Source organism: Callorhinus ursinus, unplaced genomic scaffold, assembly GCF_003265705.2.
Source record: "Callorhinus ursinus isolate GAN/ISIS: 27379988/994484 unplaced genomic scaffold, GSC_fseal_2.0 scaffold78, whole genome shotgun sequence".
Lineage (NCBI taxonomy): Eukaryota > Metazoa > Chordata > Mammalia > Carnivora > Otariidae > Callorhinus > Callorhinus ursinus.
The window spans coordinates 759,642-778,415 of NW_027397140.1; the positions used below are offsets into that span (position 1 = coordinate 759,642).

General features: G+C 41.0%; 1 protein-coding gene across 1 annotated transcript in view; it reads left to right on the forward strand.

Annotated features, from left to right (window-relative positions):
• Positions 1–18,774, forward strand: part of OCA2 (OCA2 melanosomal transmembrane protein) — a 480,811-nt gene that overhangs the window by 55,648 nt on the left and 406,389 nt on the right. Inside the window, exons 3-5 of the mRNA XM_073887392.1 lie at positions 9,374–9,472; positions 12,935–13,123; positions 17,626–17,683. Coding sequence (XP_073743493.1) covers positions 9,374–9,472; positions 12,935–13,123; positions 17,626–17,683 — 346 coding nt within the window. The remainder of the gene's footprint in view (positions 1–9,373; positions 9,473–12,934; positions 13,124–17,625; positions 17,684–18,774) is intronic.

Sequence of the window (18,774 nt, forward strand, 5' to 3'; positions counted from 1 at the left end):
TATAGGTTTGTTCAGGTTTTCTATTTCTTCCTGGTTCAATTTTGGTAGTTGATACATCTCTAGGAATGCACCCATTTCTTCCAGGTTATCTAATTTGCTGGCATAGAGTTGCTCATAATCTGTTCTTATGATTGTTTGTATTTCTTTGGTGTTGGTTGTGATCTCTCCTCTTTCATTCATGATTTTGTTGATTTGGATCATTTCTCTTTTCTTTTTGATAAGTCTGGCCAGGGGTTTATCAATCTTGTTAATTCTTTCAAAGAACCAGCTCCTAGTTTCGTTGATCTGTTCTACTGTTCTTTTGGTTTCTAGTTCATTGATTTCTGCTCTGATCTTTATTATTATCTTCTCCTGCTGGGTTTAGGTTTTATTTGCTGTTCTTTCTCCAGCTCCTTTAGGTGTAGGGTTAGGTTATGTATTTGAGACCTTTCTTGTTTCTTGAGAAAGGCTTGTATTGCTATATACTTTCCTCTCAGGACTGCCTTTGCTGTATCCCAAAGATTTTGAACCATTGTGTTTTCATTTTCATTGGTTTCCATGAATTTTTTTAATTCTCCTTTAATTTCCTGGTTGACCCATTCATTCTTTAGTAGGACGTTCTTTAGCCTCCATGTATTTGAGTTCTTTCCGACTTTCCTCTTGTGATTGAGTTCTAGTTTCAAAGCATTGTGGTCTGAAAATATGCAGGGAATAATCCCAATCTTTTGGTACCGGTTGAGACCTGATTTGTGACCTAGGATGTGATCTATTCTGGAGAATGTTCCCTGGGCACTAGAGAGGAATATGTATTCCGTTGCTTTGGGATGGAATGTTCTGAATATATCTGTAAAGTCCATTTGGTCCAGTGTGTCATTTAAAGTCTTTATATTCTTGTTGATCTTTTGCTTAGATGATCTGTCCATTTCAGTGAGGGGGGTGTTAAAGTCCCCCACTGTTATTGTATTGTTGTCAATGTGTTTCTTTGCTTTTGTTATTAATTGCCTTATATAATTGGCTGCTCCCACGTTAGGGGCATAGGTATTTATAATCGTTAGATCTTCTTGTTGGATACACCCTTTAAGTAGGATATAGTGTCCTTCTTCATCTCTTATTACAGTCTTTGTTTTAAAATCTAATTTGTTTGATATAAGGATTGCCACCCCAGCTTTCTTTTGGTGTCCATTAGCATGGTAAATCGTTTTCCACCTCCTCACTTTCAATCTGGGGGTGTCTTTGGGTCTAAAATGAATCTCTTGCAGACAGCATATTGATGGGTCTTGTTTTTTAATCCAATCTGATAGCCTGTGTCTTTTGATTGGGGCATTTAGCCCATTTACATTCAGGGTAACTGTTGAAAGGTATGAATTTAGTGCCATTGTATTGCCTGTAAGGTGACTGTGACTGTATATTGTCTGTGTTCCTTTCTGATCTATGCTGCTTTTAGGCTCTCTTTTTGCTTAGAGGACCTCTTTCAATATTTCTTGGAGGGCTGGTTTTGTGTTTGCAAATTCCTTTAGTTTTTGTTTGTCCTGGAAGCTTTTTATCTCTCCTTCTATTTTCAATGACAGCTTAGCTGGATATAGTATTCTTGGCTGCATATTTTTCTCGTTTAGTGCTCTGAAGATATCATGCCAGTCCTTTCTCGCCTGCCAGGTCTCTGTGGATAGGTCTGTTGCCAATCTAATGTTTCTACCATTGTAGGTTACAGGTCTCTTCTTCTGAGCTGCTTTCAGGATTTTCTCTTTGTCTCTGAGACTGGTAAGTTTTACTATTAGATGTCGGGGTGTTGACCTATTTTTATTGATTTTGAGAGGGGTTCTCTGTGCCTCCTGGATTTTGATGCCTGTTTCCTTCCTCACATTAGGGAAGTTCTCTGCTATTATTTGCTCCAATATACCTTCTGCCCCTCTCTGTCTTTCTTCTTCTGGGATCCCAATTATTCTAATGTTGTTTCGTCTTATCGTATTGCTTATCTCTCGAATTCTGTCCTAGTGATCCTGTAGTTGTTTCTCTCTCTTTTTCTCATCCTCTTTATTTTCCATCATTTGGTCTTCTATATCGCTGATTCTTCTGCCTCATTTATCCTAGCCGTTAGTGCCCCCATTTTTTATTACACCTCTTTAATAGCCTTTTTGATTTTGACTTGGTTAGATTTTAGTTCTTTTATTTCTCCAGAAACGGTTTCTCTAATAACTTCCACACTTTTTTCAAGCTCAGCTAGTATCTTTAAAGTCATGATTCTGTACTCTAGGTCTGACATCATACTAATGTCAGTATTGAGTAGGGCCCTGGGAGATGGTGCTACCTCTTCTTCTTTTTGCTGAGTTGATTTTTTTTGTCTTGTCATTTTGTCCAGAGGAGAACAGATGAATGAGAGAACAGAATGCTAACAGGTTAACAACGTCTCCAGGAAATATATTCTATACAAATCAGAAAAGACCTGAAACCAGGGGACAAGCAAGGGAAAGAAAGAAGAGAAAAAAAAAAGGAAAAAGAAAAAGATAAAAACAAAAACAGAACAAAACAAAAAAAACCAGAATATGATCAAATATGATCAGGCTAGTGCATAGATCAGTGCCACACACTAACTTTTGGGCATATTTTGGTCTGTTAGAAGAAAGTGCCTGCTAAAATTTTAAAGGAAGAAAGCCTTATATATGTACAAAATAAGGGTTGATACAATGAAGGGATGGCAGATAACTGTAAAGATGGAAATTATAAAAGATTGTATAAAAGGAATTGATAAAATAAGAAGTTGTTTTTAAAAAGAAAGAAGATTTAAAAAGAAAAAGAAAAAAGAAAAAAAAAGAAAAAAAAAGGGAGAGAATGTGATCAGGCAGGATACTAGAACAAAGCCATACACTAGTGATTTAGGATATATTTTAATCTGTTAGAAGAAATTGTATCTCAAAATTTTAAAGAGAGAACAACTTATATATATATATATATATATATATGTAAAAAATAAGGGTAACTACTATGAAGGGATAAAAGTATGACTCTAAAAATGAAAAATAAAAAAATGTTTTTTTAAAAAAGGGATTGATAAGATGTTGTTTGAAAAAGGGAAAAAGAAAAATTCAAAAAAAAGTTAAAAAAATTAACATTGAGAAACTAATGAATTATGGTAAAAAAGCCATGAATTCTATGTGCAGTATTCCCCTAGCGCTGGAGTTCTCCCATTCTCCTTGATCGGTAAACTTGGTCTTGCGTTGCTGGCTGTTCGTGCTGATCTTCTGGGGGAGGGGCCTGTTGCCGTGGTTCCCAAATGTCTTTGCCGGAGGCGGAATTGCCCTGCCCTTGTGAGTCCGGGCTAAGCAGGCTGCTCCGGTTTGCTCTCAGGAGCTTTTGTTCCCTGCAAGCTCTCGGTATAGCTTTGGAGGACCAGGGTGAAAATGGTGGCCTCCCAATCTCCGCCCGGAGGAGCTGAGAACTCGGGGCCCCGCTCCTCAGTGTGTCCCCAGAGAAAAGCAGGTCACTCCCGTCTCCCTGGTCTCCGGCTGCACTCCGTGCTCACCCGGCCTGTGATCAAGCGTTTCTATGTCTGGCACACGACCCCTTGTGGAGTCTCCAAACCCAGCAGATCCCTGCGGTGCGCTCCCGCGCCACTCCTCCCGGGGGAGGAAGGTGAGTCTCCCCGGCTCTGCCGCTTTTTGGGTCCCTGCTGGAGGAGCAGTGGCCCGACTGTGTCCCTGAGCGCAGTTTATTGCAACTCAGAGCTGAGAGCCCGCGCCTTGGCTCCGTCTCTGCAGCCAGCTTCCCCGCTCCGATACCTGGGAGCTCTGCCGCACTCAGGCAACCCCAGTCTTTCTGTGACCCCGTGGGTCCTGAGACCACACTGTCCCGTGAGGGTTCCACCCCCGCTTAGCCACTGGAGCGACATCCCTCCGCGGAGCCGACTTCTAAAAGTTCTGATTTTGTGCTCCGCGGCTCTATCATTTGCCAGAAGCGGCCGACGGAGGCCCACTCCCCCGCCATCTATCCTCCCGAATATCGCCTCGGATTCACTTCTCTGCACATCCTACCTTCCAGAAAGTGGTCGCTTTTCTGTTCAGAGTGTTGTTACTATTCTTATCTTCGATCTCCTGTTGAGTTCGTAGGTGTTCAGAATGGTTTGATCCCTATTCATCTGAATTCCTGAGACCAGACAAAATCCAGGTCTCCTACTCCTCCACCATCTTGCTCCGCCCCCCTTCCTGTTTTGTTTCTGTTTTAATCTCTCAGCCAAACTCTGCCTTTTTTAAAAAAAGATTTTATTTATTTATTTGACAGAGAAAGACAAAGTGAGAGAAGGAACACAAGCAGGGAGAGTGGAAGAGGGAGAAGCAGGCTTCCTGCTGAGCAGGGAGCCCAATGCAGGACTTAATCCCAGGACCCTGCAATCATGACCTGAGCCAAAGGCAGATGCTTAATGACTGAGCCACCCAGGTGCCCCAAAACTCTGTCTTTTGATTGAGTTTAGTATATTGATATTTAAGGTTATCATTCATACGGAAAGAATTACTTTTGGCATTTTGTTTTATGTTTTCTGTATGTTTTATTGCTTTTTGCCCCTCATTTCCTTCATTATTGCCTTCCTCCTTTACTGCCTTCCTTTGTGTTTAGTTGACTTTTTGTAGTGATATGTTTTGATTCTCTTCTCATTTTTTTGGTGTATGTTTTATTATATTTTCTTTGTGTTTACAGTGACAATTAGATATGACATTCTAAAGTTATAACAACCAAATTTGAATTGATACCAACTTAACTTCAACTGCATAAAAAAGTCTACTTCTTTATAGTTTTGCCCCTCTTTGTTATTGATATCAGAAATTACATTTTTGTATATTATGTACCTATTAGCATAGATTTTTCATTATTTTTATGCATTTATTTTTTAAATCCTGCAGAAAATAACTAATGGGGGTGTTAGGTTGAAGAAGTGGGAAACTTCCATCATGTTTTCTACTTCTTCACTCACAACTGATTACAAACATTGCCCCTGAGCAGCCTGGACCATAGGTTCCCTTTTTTGCACTTAATTAAACTTAAAAGCCTGGCTATGCTTGGACAGAACAATGATAGACTCTCTGAAGTTCTGACTCTATTTAGGTGAAGAATTACAGTCTCCTCCCAACTCTTCTAAAAAATGACACATGAGTGGGTGGCAGCTTCCCTGTTCACTTTTCTTCCTCATCTGCTTTCTCTCAATGGACACACTTGACTGTTTTCTGTGTGATCACTTTTGGGGCAAACCCAGCTTTTCCCAGCCTGCTGGTTTGCTTTTTTCCTTCTGGAAAGGTTGCGTGGACCAGTGAACCCAGGATGAAAACAGGCCAAAAAAAAAGAGTCAGAGAGAGAGGGAGGAAGGCAGTGGAATCATTTTGCACTCCTTGTTACTGGCTCTGGGTTCCCTGCCAAGCAGAGCTGGCTTCTGTCCTGCACTGATGGTCTCTACATGATACAGAGCTTGAGAAAGAATGAGAGCAAACTTCTTCCTCTACCATTGATAACCAAACCACTACCTCTCCAGCGTGTCCTTTGCACTAATCGTTGTCTCTTGTCTGGACTTTAGAATTGTGAATCTTCTCAGAAGTGTTAATATATTAAGTATTCAATATTTTTTTTAACATTCTTAGATACTTTTTTCTTTTTTTAAGATACTTTTTTCTTAATAAAATGACATAAGCACCATAAGACTACTGTTTAGATCTAGAAAGAACTAGGGTGCCTGGAGTTAAGAAAACTGCTATAGACAGGGGAGGGCTGGGAGGTAGTGCCAACACACGGTACCATCTTGCAGGCTGGCATAGAGGGATCTTATTTACAATCACGGCAGCAAGATTTCTTGACAATGGTGGATCTGAATCAATTCTAGCTGTTTAAAATTACTGCTTAAGGATCTAAAATATGGCTAACACCCAGGGCTTTGGGGACAGGGATTTGATCCCTTCCATAACTGAAAGGCATAGTAAGGCTCTCTGTGGACCAGAAGCACCAAGACACTTTTTGCCCAGTGACTCCACTTATAGGAATCTGTTCTAGGAAACTTTTGGAGGCACATACAAAGACTTATCTACTAGGACTCTCATAATGTTTGTTACTTATATTAGTAAAGAATTAGAAATTCCCTAAATTTCCAACAACAGATGGATGGTTAAGCCTAATGTGGTGATCCATGTAATGGAATATGATGCCAACATGTAAATCACATTGTAGAAGAACATTTAATAACACAGAAATGCTAATGACATATCTAAGTTAAACAATTAGAGGACGAAGCCATTTATTTGTTTGAATGTATGTCTGGACATGTATATATTTGAAGCTGACTTTATTATTATTTTTTTATTTTCAATTAGCCAACATATAGTACATCATTAGTTTTGATGTAGTGTTCAACGATTCATTCGTTGCCTATAACACCCAGGGCTGACTTTAAAACTGTTTGTTTATATGTAGGAAAAAAAAACCCAAAAGGAAGTTCTTTATTTTTGAATTTTTAAAGTATTTAAATTCCAGTTAGTTAACATACAGTGTAATGTTAGTTTCAGGTGTACAATATAGTGATTCAACACTTCCACACAACACCCAGTGCTCATCATGACAAGTGCACTCCTAAATCCCCATCATCCATTTAACCCATCCCCCCATCCACCTCCCCTCTGGTAACCATCAGTTTGTTCTCTCTAGTTAAGAGTCTTTAAATGTTAACAGCTGGTATCTTTGAAATACAGAATTATATACAATCATTTTATCTGTTATCCTCTTCTGTAGTTTCCAAATTATTCAAATAAGTATTGCCCGCTTATAAGTTTACAGGCATATATGAATTTTGCACATGTATACAGAGTTGTTGAGACACTAGGGAAAATAGATACTGTTGAATTTTGTGAATTTTGAAAACACCTGGGCTTAGATGTGAAGTCAGATAAATGTCAATGAGATTTCTTTTTTCAGAAGGAGAAAAGGTCAGGTATAATATAGATCTCATCAATATTTTCTACCTTAATTAAGTCAAAAAGAAAAATGACTCTGAAATATGTGTTTCTTGGGCAATCCTGAATCTTCTCTATATGTAGTTTCTGAGTTTTCTATCTTCCAGGACAGCAGATCAGGGATCCTGTGAAGTAACAGGGTCTAAAGCCCTCTCTGACCTTCTCTTCTTTGCAAAAAAGAAATGGACTTGGAACAATGGAAAATAATGTCTGGACAGTGTCAGATTAAGTTTAAATTTGGAATAGCCTGAAGTCTCTGGGAAATTTCCTAGCAAAACTTAATTTTATTTTTGGTTCTTTAGAATCACAACTAAATATTAAAAAGCTTAGAAACTACTCCCTGTACACTTAACTACAATTATAAAATACTGTGTGTACACAAAGTGCAATTAGAAATGTTAAATAATGAAATCAGCCAGATGTGCCCACCTCAGAGAAAATAAAATGTACTCTTGACTTTTCCCCCTTTCCAATTTTCCTCCTTCATGGCCATAAGGTGAATTCTCAGCATTGCACAATGTGGTGCTGCTGTGAGCTGTGCTGAGAACCTGTGGGTAGGGCTTTCTAAGGAGCAATAGCACCTCCACTCTCTTGAACATTTTCTGCTCTTCAGAGGGTCAGTGGTGATTCTGAGCACATTATTGATCTAATAATGCTTTAGAAAACTGTTCCATTGAGTCAAAAAGACACCTCATGCAAACAAGCTGTGATTACTGGGATTTATCTAATTCATTAAGTATTTAAGCACCTACATTGAACTGGGTACCAGTTAAGGTACCAGATAAAACAAGATGGAAATAACATGGTAGCCATTCATCAGAGTCTCACAGTGTAATAGAAATAATTGAATTGAATTGAAGCCGAACTATGCTTACCATTTACATCTCCTAATTTAGTGTGACTCACTTTACTGAGTTTTTCCTTTAAATCCACATTATACAGATGAGAAAATGGAAGCTCAGAGTGGTTAAATAATGTGAGTGAGGTCATGGTAACAGTCACCTTTCCCAGAAATGCTATGTAACAGACCATGCCAGGGAGTAACAGAAAACACTGGATATTAGTTGACTCATTGAGACATTTATCTAAATGTGCCTGAGGCCCTTCTTTATTTACAGTTATGAGACATGAAAAATTTAAAAGCCCAACTAATTGTTTAAGCCAGTTTGAACAGCTAACAGGCCCACAGCTAAAGTGCATGAAACTATTAAATCCCTCAAGTGGAATTCATCTTCCACCTCTGCTCTCATGCATGCTAGTTAGGGCATCTATTCTACACCTTGTTCTCTGCTGTGCTCTTCTCCCTGGCTATTAAAGCTCCTGAGGACAGAATCCTCTCTCATCTGTGTTCCCCTATAAAGTGCACATGGCTGCCCAGAGGTGCTACTCAGAGGACACATTGCTGGCCCAAGACAGACTCCCTTCCTGGGTTCAGTGTGGAGTGATGGGTATTGTTGGACACAGCTTAGGGCCCTGGTTTCATTCATCCATGAAACCAGGGTCTTATTGACTGTTGTCACAGGTGCATGCTGGAATGAGAAGGAGAAAGGGGGGTGGGAATATTTTTCTTTCCTTTCTCTGTATTTATGATTTGAAGTACTATTATTGCCCCAGGTGAGTGTTTCATGGCATCCACAGCAGCTCTGTGTGGCCTCGGCTCCTTAAGGAAAGGCAATGTATGTGTATAAAATGACATATTCCGAACAGGAATGAAAATGATTTCTGCAGCTTTTCATGAAGAGCTGGTTGCTTTTAAATGTCATGTGTCCTTGAATGAGGTGACCATATATGCTTGTGGGTTCTCTTGTGCCCGTGCAATTATTTCCATCTTAAAAGCTCCTGATTTGGATAAGTTTATGGTGGCCCTTCCTCTAGTGCAGGCCAGCACAGTGGAAGGGGGTACCACACAGTGTGAGCCTTTGCTTTGCTTCACTTGTGGCTTCCATCCCCCTGAGAGACCCCTCCTTGCCATTTTATGATTTCATTTTGACCCTGTGGGCCCTGACTTCTGCTGCTTGGTCTTTGATGGGAAGCCAGTAGGTTATTTTCAATGTGTGATATTTAAATACTGTGATCTTAGGACGTAGAATTTTCTGAGTATAGAAAGGCCTGTCAGACTCTGAATGGTTTTCTCCATGAAAAGTTCTGCATGGAATGGCAAAGCCTAAAAGTATCAATCCTACAGCATCTGGTCTCCTATGTGAGTTTCTGTTTTGTACTGCTAACCTGGTTATGCTGGGGAGGAGAGCTGTTTCTAATTGTGTCTCCTAAAACTCCAGCTTTTTACAATTCAGATATAACTTATGTAAAATTTATCACTGAATCTCAGGCATGTTCTTGGATATAGCCCCAATTACCAGTGAACACCTCCACCATTGTTGTGTTGGTGATCCTTTTTCCTTCATTGTGTCTTTCAGGTCTCACTCTTCTTTACCTCAGTTCTTCAACTCCAGGTCAAAAGACCCCTGCTTTACAGAAAACACTCCTTTGCTGAGAAATTCCTCACAAGATAAAGGGTGAGTTCCCCCCCACCCACTTCTTATAAAATTGAGAAATCTCTGAACATTGCCCTTGGCACTTATACTGGAGAATTTCTTCCTGAGATGTGAATTTTTCTCTGACACGTTGTTTGGTCTCTGCCAGATCCTTGTCAGTTCAGTGTAGGATATATTCATGATTCTAGTAGTTGTAGTCTGTGGCTTATGAATTTCCAAATAACCTTGAGCATACCCCTGCAGTGATTAAATAACACATGTGCACATTCATGTATATACACAGCTCTGATGGGCCATCTTACCAGGCCAGGGCTTCTGAACCAAGGGTAAGGAAGGCATCATCCAGAGATATTTTTTTGTTGTCATATCTGGGGCAGGGGTACTACTGGCATTTAAGGGTAAAGGCCAGGGATGCTGCTTAACATCCTCCAGATGTTAAGGGACACTTCCCCACAACAAAGAATTATCTGGCTCAAATGTCATTAGTGGTAAGGTTTAAAATGTATGATTTAAGAGGAACCTCCTCTTCCTGCAAGTTTGAGGTCCTATTGGGTACAAACAGGATGGTTCTGGAATCTCTGAGCAGAGCTGATCTGGAGGATAACTCTGTCTCCTAGGATGAAGGGCCGTGCCCCAGTTTCCAAGCTCATCTCTTCTTTTTGCAGACAAACTTCCGGAAGCCTGAACCACCTGCTCAGTATCCCCTGACTCCCTGCACATTACAAACTTGATGGCATTGTCATGGACTCTTCCTTTCCTGCCCTCTGACCCCACGCACCTGCATTGGCAGGCAGGCTGCCGTGTTACCTGCCCTTACCTCCCTCCCATCCTCTGAGGAGCTGCCCACCCTCTTTCCAGCCCTGTCTGCAACCATATGGATGGGACTTCATACTTTATAGAGTGTATCAGAATTCTTTGGGGTACTTGTATGCCATGTGGATTCCTAGCCTCACTTGCCAAAGACTCACCCCATTTAGATAGGGTGTAAGAATGTGGATTTAATCACCTCCTGGTGCAGGGACAATCTGGCTCCCTCCAGGAGATTCTGATGACAAGTTGTGTCTTCCTGCAAAAGTTCCCACTGAGCCCTTTGACTAGACGAACTTCCTCCTGTTCTAGCTCTCCAGGGCAGTCTCACTCAACTTCAGAGGGGCTCAAATATCACCTCCTTGGTGAAACATTGGTCCCCCCAACTCCCTTAAGAGTCAATGCTTCTTCTGTGCTCTCAAATACACATTCATGCCTATAGTTTAGAACATGCCTTATGTTCCATGGTTATGCCTGCCAGCCTGCCTCTTTTCATCTCACATCCTAGTGTCCAGCACAGTCCCTGCAGCCAGGAGGATAAATTAATTTTTCTCTATTTCTCCTAATAAATAACTTTGAAAAGACACTCCAAATATCAATTCCTTTAATGCTTTCCTTTGAATTACTTGGTAAATCATGAAGATTATTTTAGAACTCATGTTTCATTGGAAAAGCATAATGTGTAGGCATTTGTCCTGGGCATATGGAGCACAGAAACATGCCCCACGATGCCAAGCTGTGCCTCAAGTCAAAAACTACATACCTGCAGAGGAGCAGAACATGGGTCAGGTTTGCTTATAAAACGTTTTCTTTCTTTTCAAGGTGTTGAGGGCAGGAATATGCAGCTGATGGTATTAGGAGCAGAGCATGCTGTGCATCTGCACTGACCAGCCTACTAGCTACTTGTCACAGGCATTATTCAAAGCTAAATTAATTAAAATTAAAAATTCAGTCTTCAGTTACACACTTCAAGGGGCCCATGAGCATGTGTGACTACCATACTGGGTAGGAGAGAGAACACGCCCATCACCACAGAAAATTCTATTGCACAGCATTGTTCTAGATACACTGGCATTAGCTTTCTTCTTGCCACTTCTAAGAGAAGTTTCCTTAGTTCCAGTTTTTGTTATGGTTGTATTTGTTCACCAGTTGAGGGGGTCATGATATCATTCCTTACACATAAATATTTCCCAGTCACAGAACTCTTTGTTTTCAGTATTGCAGCACTGTCAGCATCAATTGCTATTGTTACATATTTGTTTCATACAGCCTAATTTGCATCTTTGGGCTTCTCTTTACGAATAAGACTTTTTTTTTCTTGTTGTAAACCAGTTTGAAAGTAATTATAGGTGTTCAGGAGAATCACAATGCCCTTTTGAGCTAGTTGGGCTTGAGAGGCATAATTGGTTTCTAAGATCATGGCCCGTTATGTCAGTAGGGTGATCCCATGAATATTCCAAGTAATACATGAAAATACTGGGCTTTAGTGCAACCTCACTAGAGTCAAGTGCATTTGAACTGAGGGTTTGTTCAGAAGCCCAGAGATTCAACCAAAAGTAAATGGATGTGTCCACATGTAATTTTGTTTTTTTAAATTTTATTTTATTATGTTATGTTAATCACCATACATTACATCATTAGTTATTTCCCTTTTTAAATTATTATTATGTTATGTTAATCACCATACAGTACATCATTAGTTTTTGATGTAGTGTTCCATGATTCATTGTTTCTGTATAACACCCAGTGCTCCATGCAGAACGTGCCCTCTTTAATACCCATCACCAGGCTAACCCATCCCCCCACCCCTCCCCTCTAGAACCCTCAGTTTGTTTCTCAGACTCCATCGTTTCTCATGGTTTGTCTCCCTCTCCGATTTCCCCCCTCATTCTTACCTTCCTGCTATCTTCTTCTTCTTCTTCTTTTTTAAACATATAATGTATTATTTATTTCAGAGGTACAGGTCTGTGACTCAACAGTCTTGCACAGCTCTCACCATAGCACATACCCTCCCCAATGTCTATCACCCAGCCACCCCATCCCTCCCACCCCCCACCACTCCAGCAACCCTCAGTTTGTTTCCTGAGATTAAGAATTCCTCATTAAGAAGTCCACATGTAATTTTGAGAAAAGTTTATGATTCCTTTTGAATCGTCCTTCTAGATAGAAGTTCCATTCCTGGGCCCATCTAGTCCAGCACTGATGTTCTCACTCCTGCTCATGCTCATGTATAGGCTGGTGGAAAAGCCAGGTAGACCATCTTCCCTATAGCTCTATTATAGAAAGATAACTGTAGGCCTACACCCCTCATTCTGCTTCAGGACAAGTGTAACTAGGTACTGAGAGCTCCAGCACAATCAAAGAGAAAGCAAATACTGAAATTGACTGAAGTTGGTCTGAGCCAGAAACAGCTTTATTGGAAAGTTCCAAACTCAGAACAAGCTGATGTTTCTTGAAGGTCCACAAATCATATCCATGACCCCAAATTTTCCTTAAGCTAAGTGTTCTGTGATGTCAAGAAAGACCCATTCCCACCAGTTTGACAGCACTAAAATGTCTGTGGTGCTTTTAAAAACCAAAATTGATTCCACATTTCATACTTAACCACTGAAATGAAATCTTATTTTGGAGATGCTACTATTTCTGTGAAAATAACCACAAAGCCTTGCTTTCCAGGTCATGGTGCATGCCTATTTGCCATCCAGAGTTCATCACTGCTGAAGAATCTTGGGGAAACAGCTCAGCTGAGTGGGAAGGAGGATCCCTCTTGAGCAAAGACTTGGCTGGTTCCTCTGGATCTGCCTCCCAAGAGAAGGGGGAACATCTGGACAGTGCTCATATCAGGTTCCATCTTTTGAAGCTGAGGTAGGAAGACCTGGAGTGCTAGCACTGGCACAGAGTGATGGTTGCACAGAGCATCCCACTTGCCTGGGACTAGGCTGGGGGCGGTTCTCACCCTCACTGCATCCTTTGCAACCAACAGAGTGAAGGTGAGGAAGAGGGAATTTCACATTTGGCCAGGCTGCACTTTTCCTGGAAGGTTATTTACCTTTTCTCCAGGCCCTGGAATATATGTAAGGTGGCACTGCTAATCAGTATGGAGCCTGTAAGGAAAACCCAGTTACAAACCTAAATGACTGACATCCTACACTCCTTGTTTGTGTTGCAGGGGTCTTCATGGCATGACCTCAGTTTGCAGATAGAATCAGTTCACTTTAGCAGTCCCTGGGGTATTGTATTGTATTGTATGTATGTATGTATGTATGTATGTATGTATTTATTTATTTATTTATTTATGACAAGATTTTATTTATTTATTTGACACACAGAGAGAAAGCACAAGCAGGGGGAGCAGCAGGTAGAGGGAGAAGCAGACTCGGATCTCATAATCCCTTGTAGTTGGCAATGAAGCATGTTATTAGAAGGGTTGGCTCTTGCGCCAGGGCTCATCCTTCAGGAAGCTGTGTTGTCCAGCCTGTGTGAGCTGGGACCCTGAGGCTGTGAGGAAGGGGCTGGTGGTAGTGGTACTGGAAAAGCTATGCTTGCACATGGAGAGGAGGACTTGGGCATGCCTGTGTGTGGGAAAGCTTAGGGCATTATGTTGGACCATGTGAACTGGCCAGCCAGAGCTGGAGCACTTTTTCTCTCCCTACTTTGTCTGCTGTGCTTCCATAGGCACATTTATTTAAAAGAAAGGTTTTGTTGAGAGCGACATGTTTGAAAGTGGCATCTCTAAGTACAGAATAAGTCTTGGGGACCAGGACCACTAGGTCCTCATTCCAGATATGCTCTGAGGTAGCTGAGGGACCAGCAGAGGCAGACACATCCATTAAGCTGTTTCCTTGTCACCTTGTATCTCCCTCACTACACAGCCTTGCAAGGGCTTCTACTAAGATCGTCTGTGGGAAAGCTCATGGATAGGTGAGAAGACACTATGTAGCTATAAAATAATTGTATTATTATTTGTCTACATTAGGGTACCTGTCTTTTCTGAAGCTGTTTGAAGGCCTGATTAGAAATGTACCTATCTGCATGCCCAAAGTGAACCTGTTTGTGTGCAGAGAGACCCACTCTCATTGTTCTATTGACCCTTCTAGGAACCTTGAGAGGTAGATGAAGGAAGAGACTGCAGGGAGGATAAGGATTTTGCCTGAGGTCATGCAGCTTGTAAGCTGAGGGGGGTCAGCAGGGATGTGACCTCCATATCCCCCACCTGTGCTTGACCATGAGATTATGTTTCCCAACATGTTTCCCAGCCCTGTGTTGCTTTTCATGATTACTGGTCTCAGCTGTCAGCATATATATGACAAATATTTAGCCACAGAATCTGCTATGAAATTAAGTGAATTGTGTGAAAGTGTGTGAATAGGGATCTGGCCCTAAAGACCACAGGTTGGTGAGCGCTGACACTGTTAACACCCTCCCTCAACTGGTTGGTTCACAGCTCGAGACGATGTCAGGTTTTTCAACTGTCCCACACCATAGAAGAATTTAAACAAGTACATTTGAGACTTTACATTCTGTAGTTACTTTATCTTCTAGGATTCATGGAATAGTTGCATTGAGCTTGCCACCGAACTAAAAAGACTTAGTGCCATTCTTTTTAACAGGGTTAAAATGTACCCTGTATGATCATTGGGAAACTTGTAAAACATAGTTTGGATTGTCATCTCTGCTGTATATGTCTCTTATGTAGAAAAAAATTTTGTATTTGGAGTAGTTAAATCAATGCCTCATGCTTTAAAAAAGAAGTATCATTTTGATTCCCATTTATTTATTACTATTTTTAATTTGAGCATAGTAGACATAGAGTGTTACATTAATTTCACATATACAACACAGTTTTTCAAGAAATGTATATGTTATACTATCTTAAAGTGTAGCTACCATTTGTCACCATGCAATGCTCTTAAAATACCACTGACTATATTCCCTATGCTGTACCTTTTATTCCTATGTTTTGTACATTTAATAACTAGAAGATTGTATCTCCCACTTCCCTTCACCCATTTTGCCCATCCCTCTATCTCCCTCCCCTCTGGAAACCATTAGTTTATTCTCTGTATTTATAGGTGTGAGTCTGATTTTTGTTTGTTTTTTCATTTGTTTTGCTTTTTTAGATTTCATATATGAGTGAAATCATATGGTATTTGTCTTTCTCTGTTTGACTTATTTCACTTAGCATAATATCTTCTAGGTCTATCCATGTTGTCACAGATGGCGAGATCTTGTCCTTTTTTTGGCTAATATTCCATTATATGTAAATGTAAATATAAACACACACACACACACACACACACACATTCTTTATCCATTCCTCTGTTGATGGACACTTGGGATGCTTCCATATCTTGGCTATTGTGAATAATGCTACAATAAACATAAGGGTGCATATATCTTTTTGAATTAGTGCTTTTGTTTTCTTTTGGTAAATACCCAGTAGTGGAATTATTGGATCATATGGTATTTCTATTTTTAAATTTTGGGGGGATCTCCATACTGTCTTCCACAATGGCTGCTCCAATTTACATTTCTACCATTAGTGCTTGAGGGTTTGTTTTTCTCCATATCCTTACCAACACTTCTTATTTCTTGTCTTTTTGATTTTAGCCATTCTGATAGGTGATATCTCATTGTGGTTTTGATTTGTGTTTCCCTGATGATGAATGATGTTGAGCATCTTTTCATGTGTCTGTTGGCCATCTGTATGTCCTCTTTGGAGGACATCTATTCAGGTCTTCTGCCCATTTTTTAATTGGATGTGTGTGTGTGTGTGTGTGTGTGTGTGTGTGTGTGTGTGTGTGTTATATAAGTTCTTCCTATATTTTGGATATTAACCCTTTATCAGATGTATTGTCTGCAAATGTCTTTTCCCTTTCAGTATGTTGCCTTTTGTTTTGTTGATTGTTTCCTTCACTGTGCAGAAGCTTTTTAGTTTGATGTAGTCCCAGTAGTTTATTTTGGTTTCTGTTTCACTTGCCTTAGGAGACCTAGAAAAATACTATGGCCAATGTCAAAGAAATTACTGCCTAGGAGTTTTAGGGTTTCAAGTCTCACATTTAGGTCCTTAATCCATTTTGAGCTTATCTTAATGTATTGTGTCAGAAGAGTAGTCCAGGCTTATTCTTCTGCTTGTAGCTGTCCAGTTTTCCCAGCACCATTTATTGAAGAGACTGTCTTTTCCCTAGTTTGTATTCTTGCCTCCTTTGTTGTAGATTAATTGACCATATAAGCATGGGTTTTTTTCTGGAGTCTCTATTCTGTTCCATTGATCTATGTGTCTGTTTTTGTGCCAGTACCATACTGTTTTGATTACTATAGTTTTGTAGCATATCTTGAAATCTGGGATTCTGATACCTCCAGCTTTGATTCCCATTTAAAGAGGGGGTGTTGAGTCATAATTTGGAAGTGTGAAATGATTATCCATCAAATTCATTAAATGTAAGGGAATGAAAAATAAGACTTTACCATTTTGAAAAGATCAGAAAGGTATTGAAAAAGATGTCCTAACATAGACCTCTGCATTCTCTAAACATATGTCAAGCACAGGCTGTGGACCAGCACCCTTCCACATACAGGGACAGAGCACAGACACCACAGTGCCTGCTCTTGAGGGGTGGCCAGTGGCAGAGCACACCCCGCAGCTGGGCAGTGATAATGTCATTAGAAGATGGAATCCAGTGGGCCTGGGGAGGTGATATGAGCAGAGATGGGACTGGAAAGACTGCAAAGGGTTGACTAGACTCAGATTTACCTGGCCCTTAGAGCCACAGTTAAGAAAGGTATAGTGATGACTGGGTCAGGACACCATCAGGAGACTGTACAGTGGGCCAAGAGCATGGCCTGATTGTTAATTATCTCTGAAGGAATTCTTAAAAGACTTTGCTAGTACAACCAGTGACAGCACTGTAATTTCTTTTTTGAATTGGTTTGATTATATCTCAGTTCAGTGTTTTTATATTTGATGATCAAATCCATATTCCCACTTTCCAGAAAACTTAAGGGAATGTAATTGATAAATATGAATCTGAGAGCCCATATAAGGCCTGTTTCCAGGAAATTCAGCCTTCAAAATGCTAGGGAAGAGCCTCCAAATTTGAATTTTAGCATCTCTGGCGTGAAACATGTGCAAACACTAGGTTGACTTTGCTCTTCTCTGTAACCTTCACCAAGCTGCTTTTCTTGAGGCCATATATTTATAGGTCAGCAGTGTCTTCCTTTATACCATATTATGGAAAGAATTCCTAACATGTGCTTTGAGATTGATATTACCCAAAGCTTCAGAAAGGTGTCTGAGGTTTGGCAATCTGGGCACATGCAAACAGGACTGCTTTGGTGTGACTTGGGTCCTACCTTTTCTCTTGCAGGCGCTGTGTACGGTGGCTGAAAGTTGCAAGCCTGTTTATCTTTGTGGTGGTGTGCTCTGTGAGTATCACAGAGCTCTGCTGTTGGGTCAGCAGAGCCCCAGGGTGCCTTGGGCTGGGTAGCAAGGCACCTAAAGTATGGGGCTCATACCTTTCTTTGGAGGAGATGCTGAAGGCATGTGGGATTGTGGGCTGAGGTTGGTGAGGGAGGCCTCCCCTTAGCAATGTTCTTCTGCTGTGATACAACAGAAGCCCTGGGGACTTGGCTTTGCTCTGTAGAAGGCAGTTAGCTTCATCCTTGGGTCTAACTTTCCACCTGAAGGCGGCTTACCAATTCTGTTTTCAACCACATGCAATAAAACTCTTTATTTGTCTTGGGCATGTCCAGCATCATGGGTGGCCCCCAGAATGTGTCTTGCTGCCAGCATTTGTGTGGTGTGTATCCTGATGTAGCCTAGCTGGAATCACATTGCAGGTGCTCAATATTTTGCCAAATGAATGAGTGTGAGATTCTTTGCGCTCAGGTGTGCATATCTGTGTGTGTACAAATGTATGTTTACATGCCAGCTGTTTGTGTCTGTGTGTGCACATGTGGATGTGAGGTCCTCTGTGCCTGCTGTGTGTTTGTATGTCTGCATGCCTGTGTGAGACATGTGGGTCATTTGTGGTCTGTGATCATTTTGAGGTTGTGTCTGTGCTTGGGGTCTTATTTCTGGGTGTGTACCAATTTTCAGCATTGGCATAAGAGAGTTTGTCTGCACCATTGTTGGGAGATTCCAGTGGGTGCCTGGTGCATGCTGCTGTGACAGCATGTGAGATTGTGAGCAAGGATGGGGTATGTGAGTGGTGTTTTCATGCCTGGGCAATGTGGACTCCAGGATATGTGTGGCTGTGCCTCTTCTATGCAGGCAGCCTGAGGTTATGGCCAGGCTGAACCCTGCATGACTGGAAACTGCACATGACCACATGTGGCTGTGAATACTTGGTTTTCATTATTTGCATAGGTGGGCATGCGTTTCGGGGCTCTGTGTGTGTGTGGGGGGGATTATGCGTGAGAAGAGGCTCCTCTTCTCAGAGTGGTGAATCGAGAGCAATATTGCATCTTGAGCATCGAGGTTGGTTCATGAAGTCAATACTGGCTGAATTGAATTG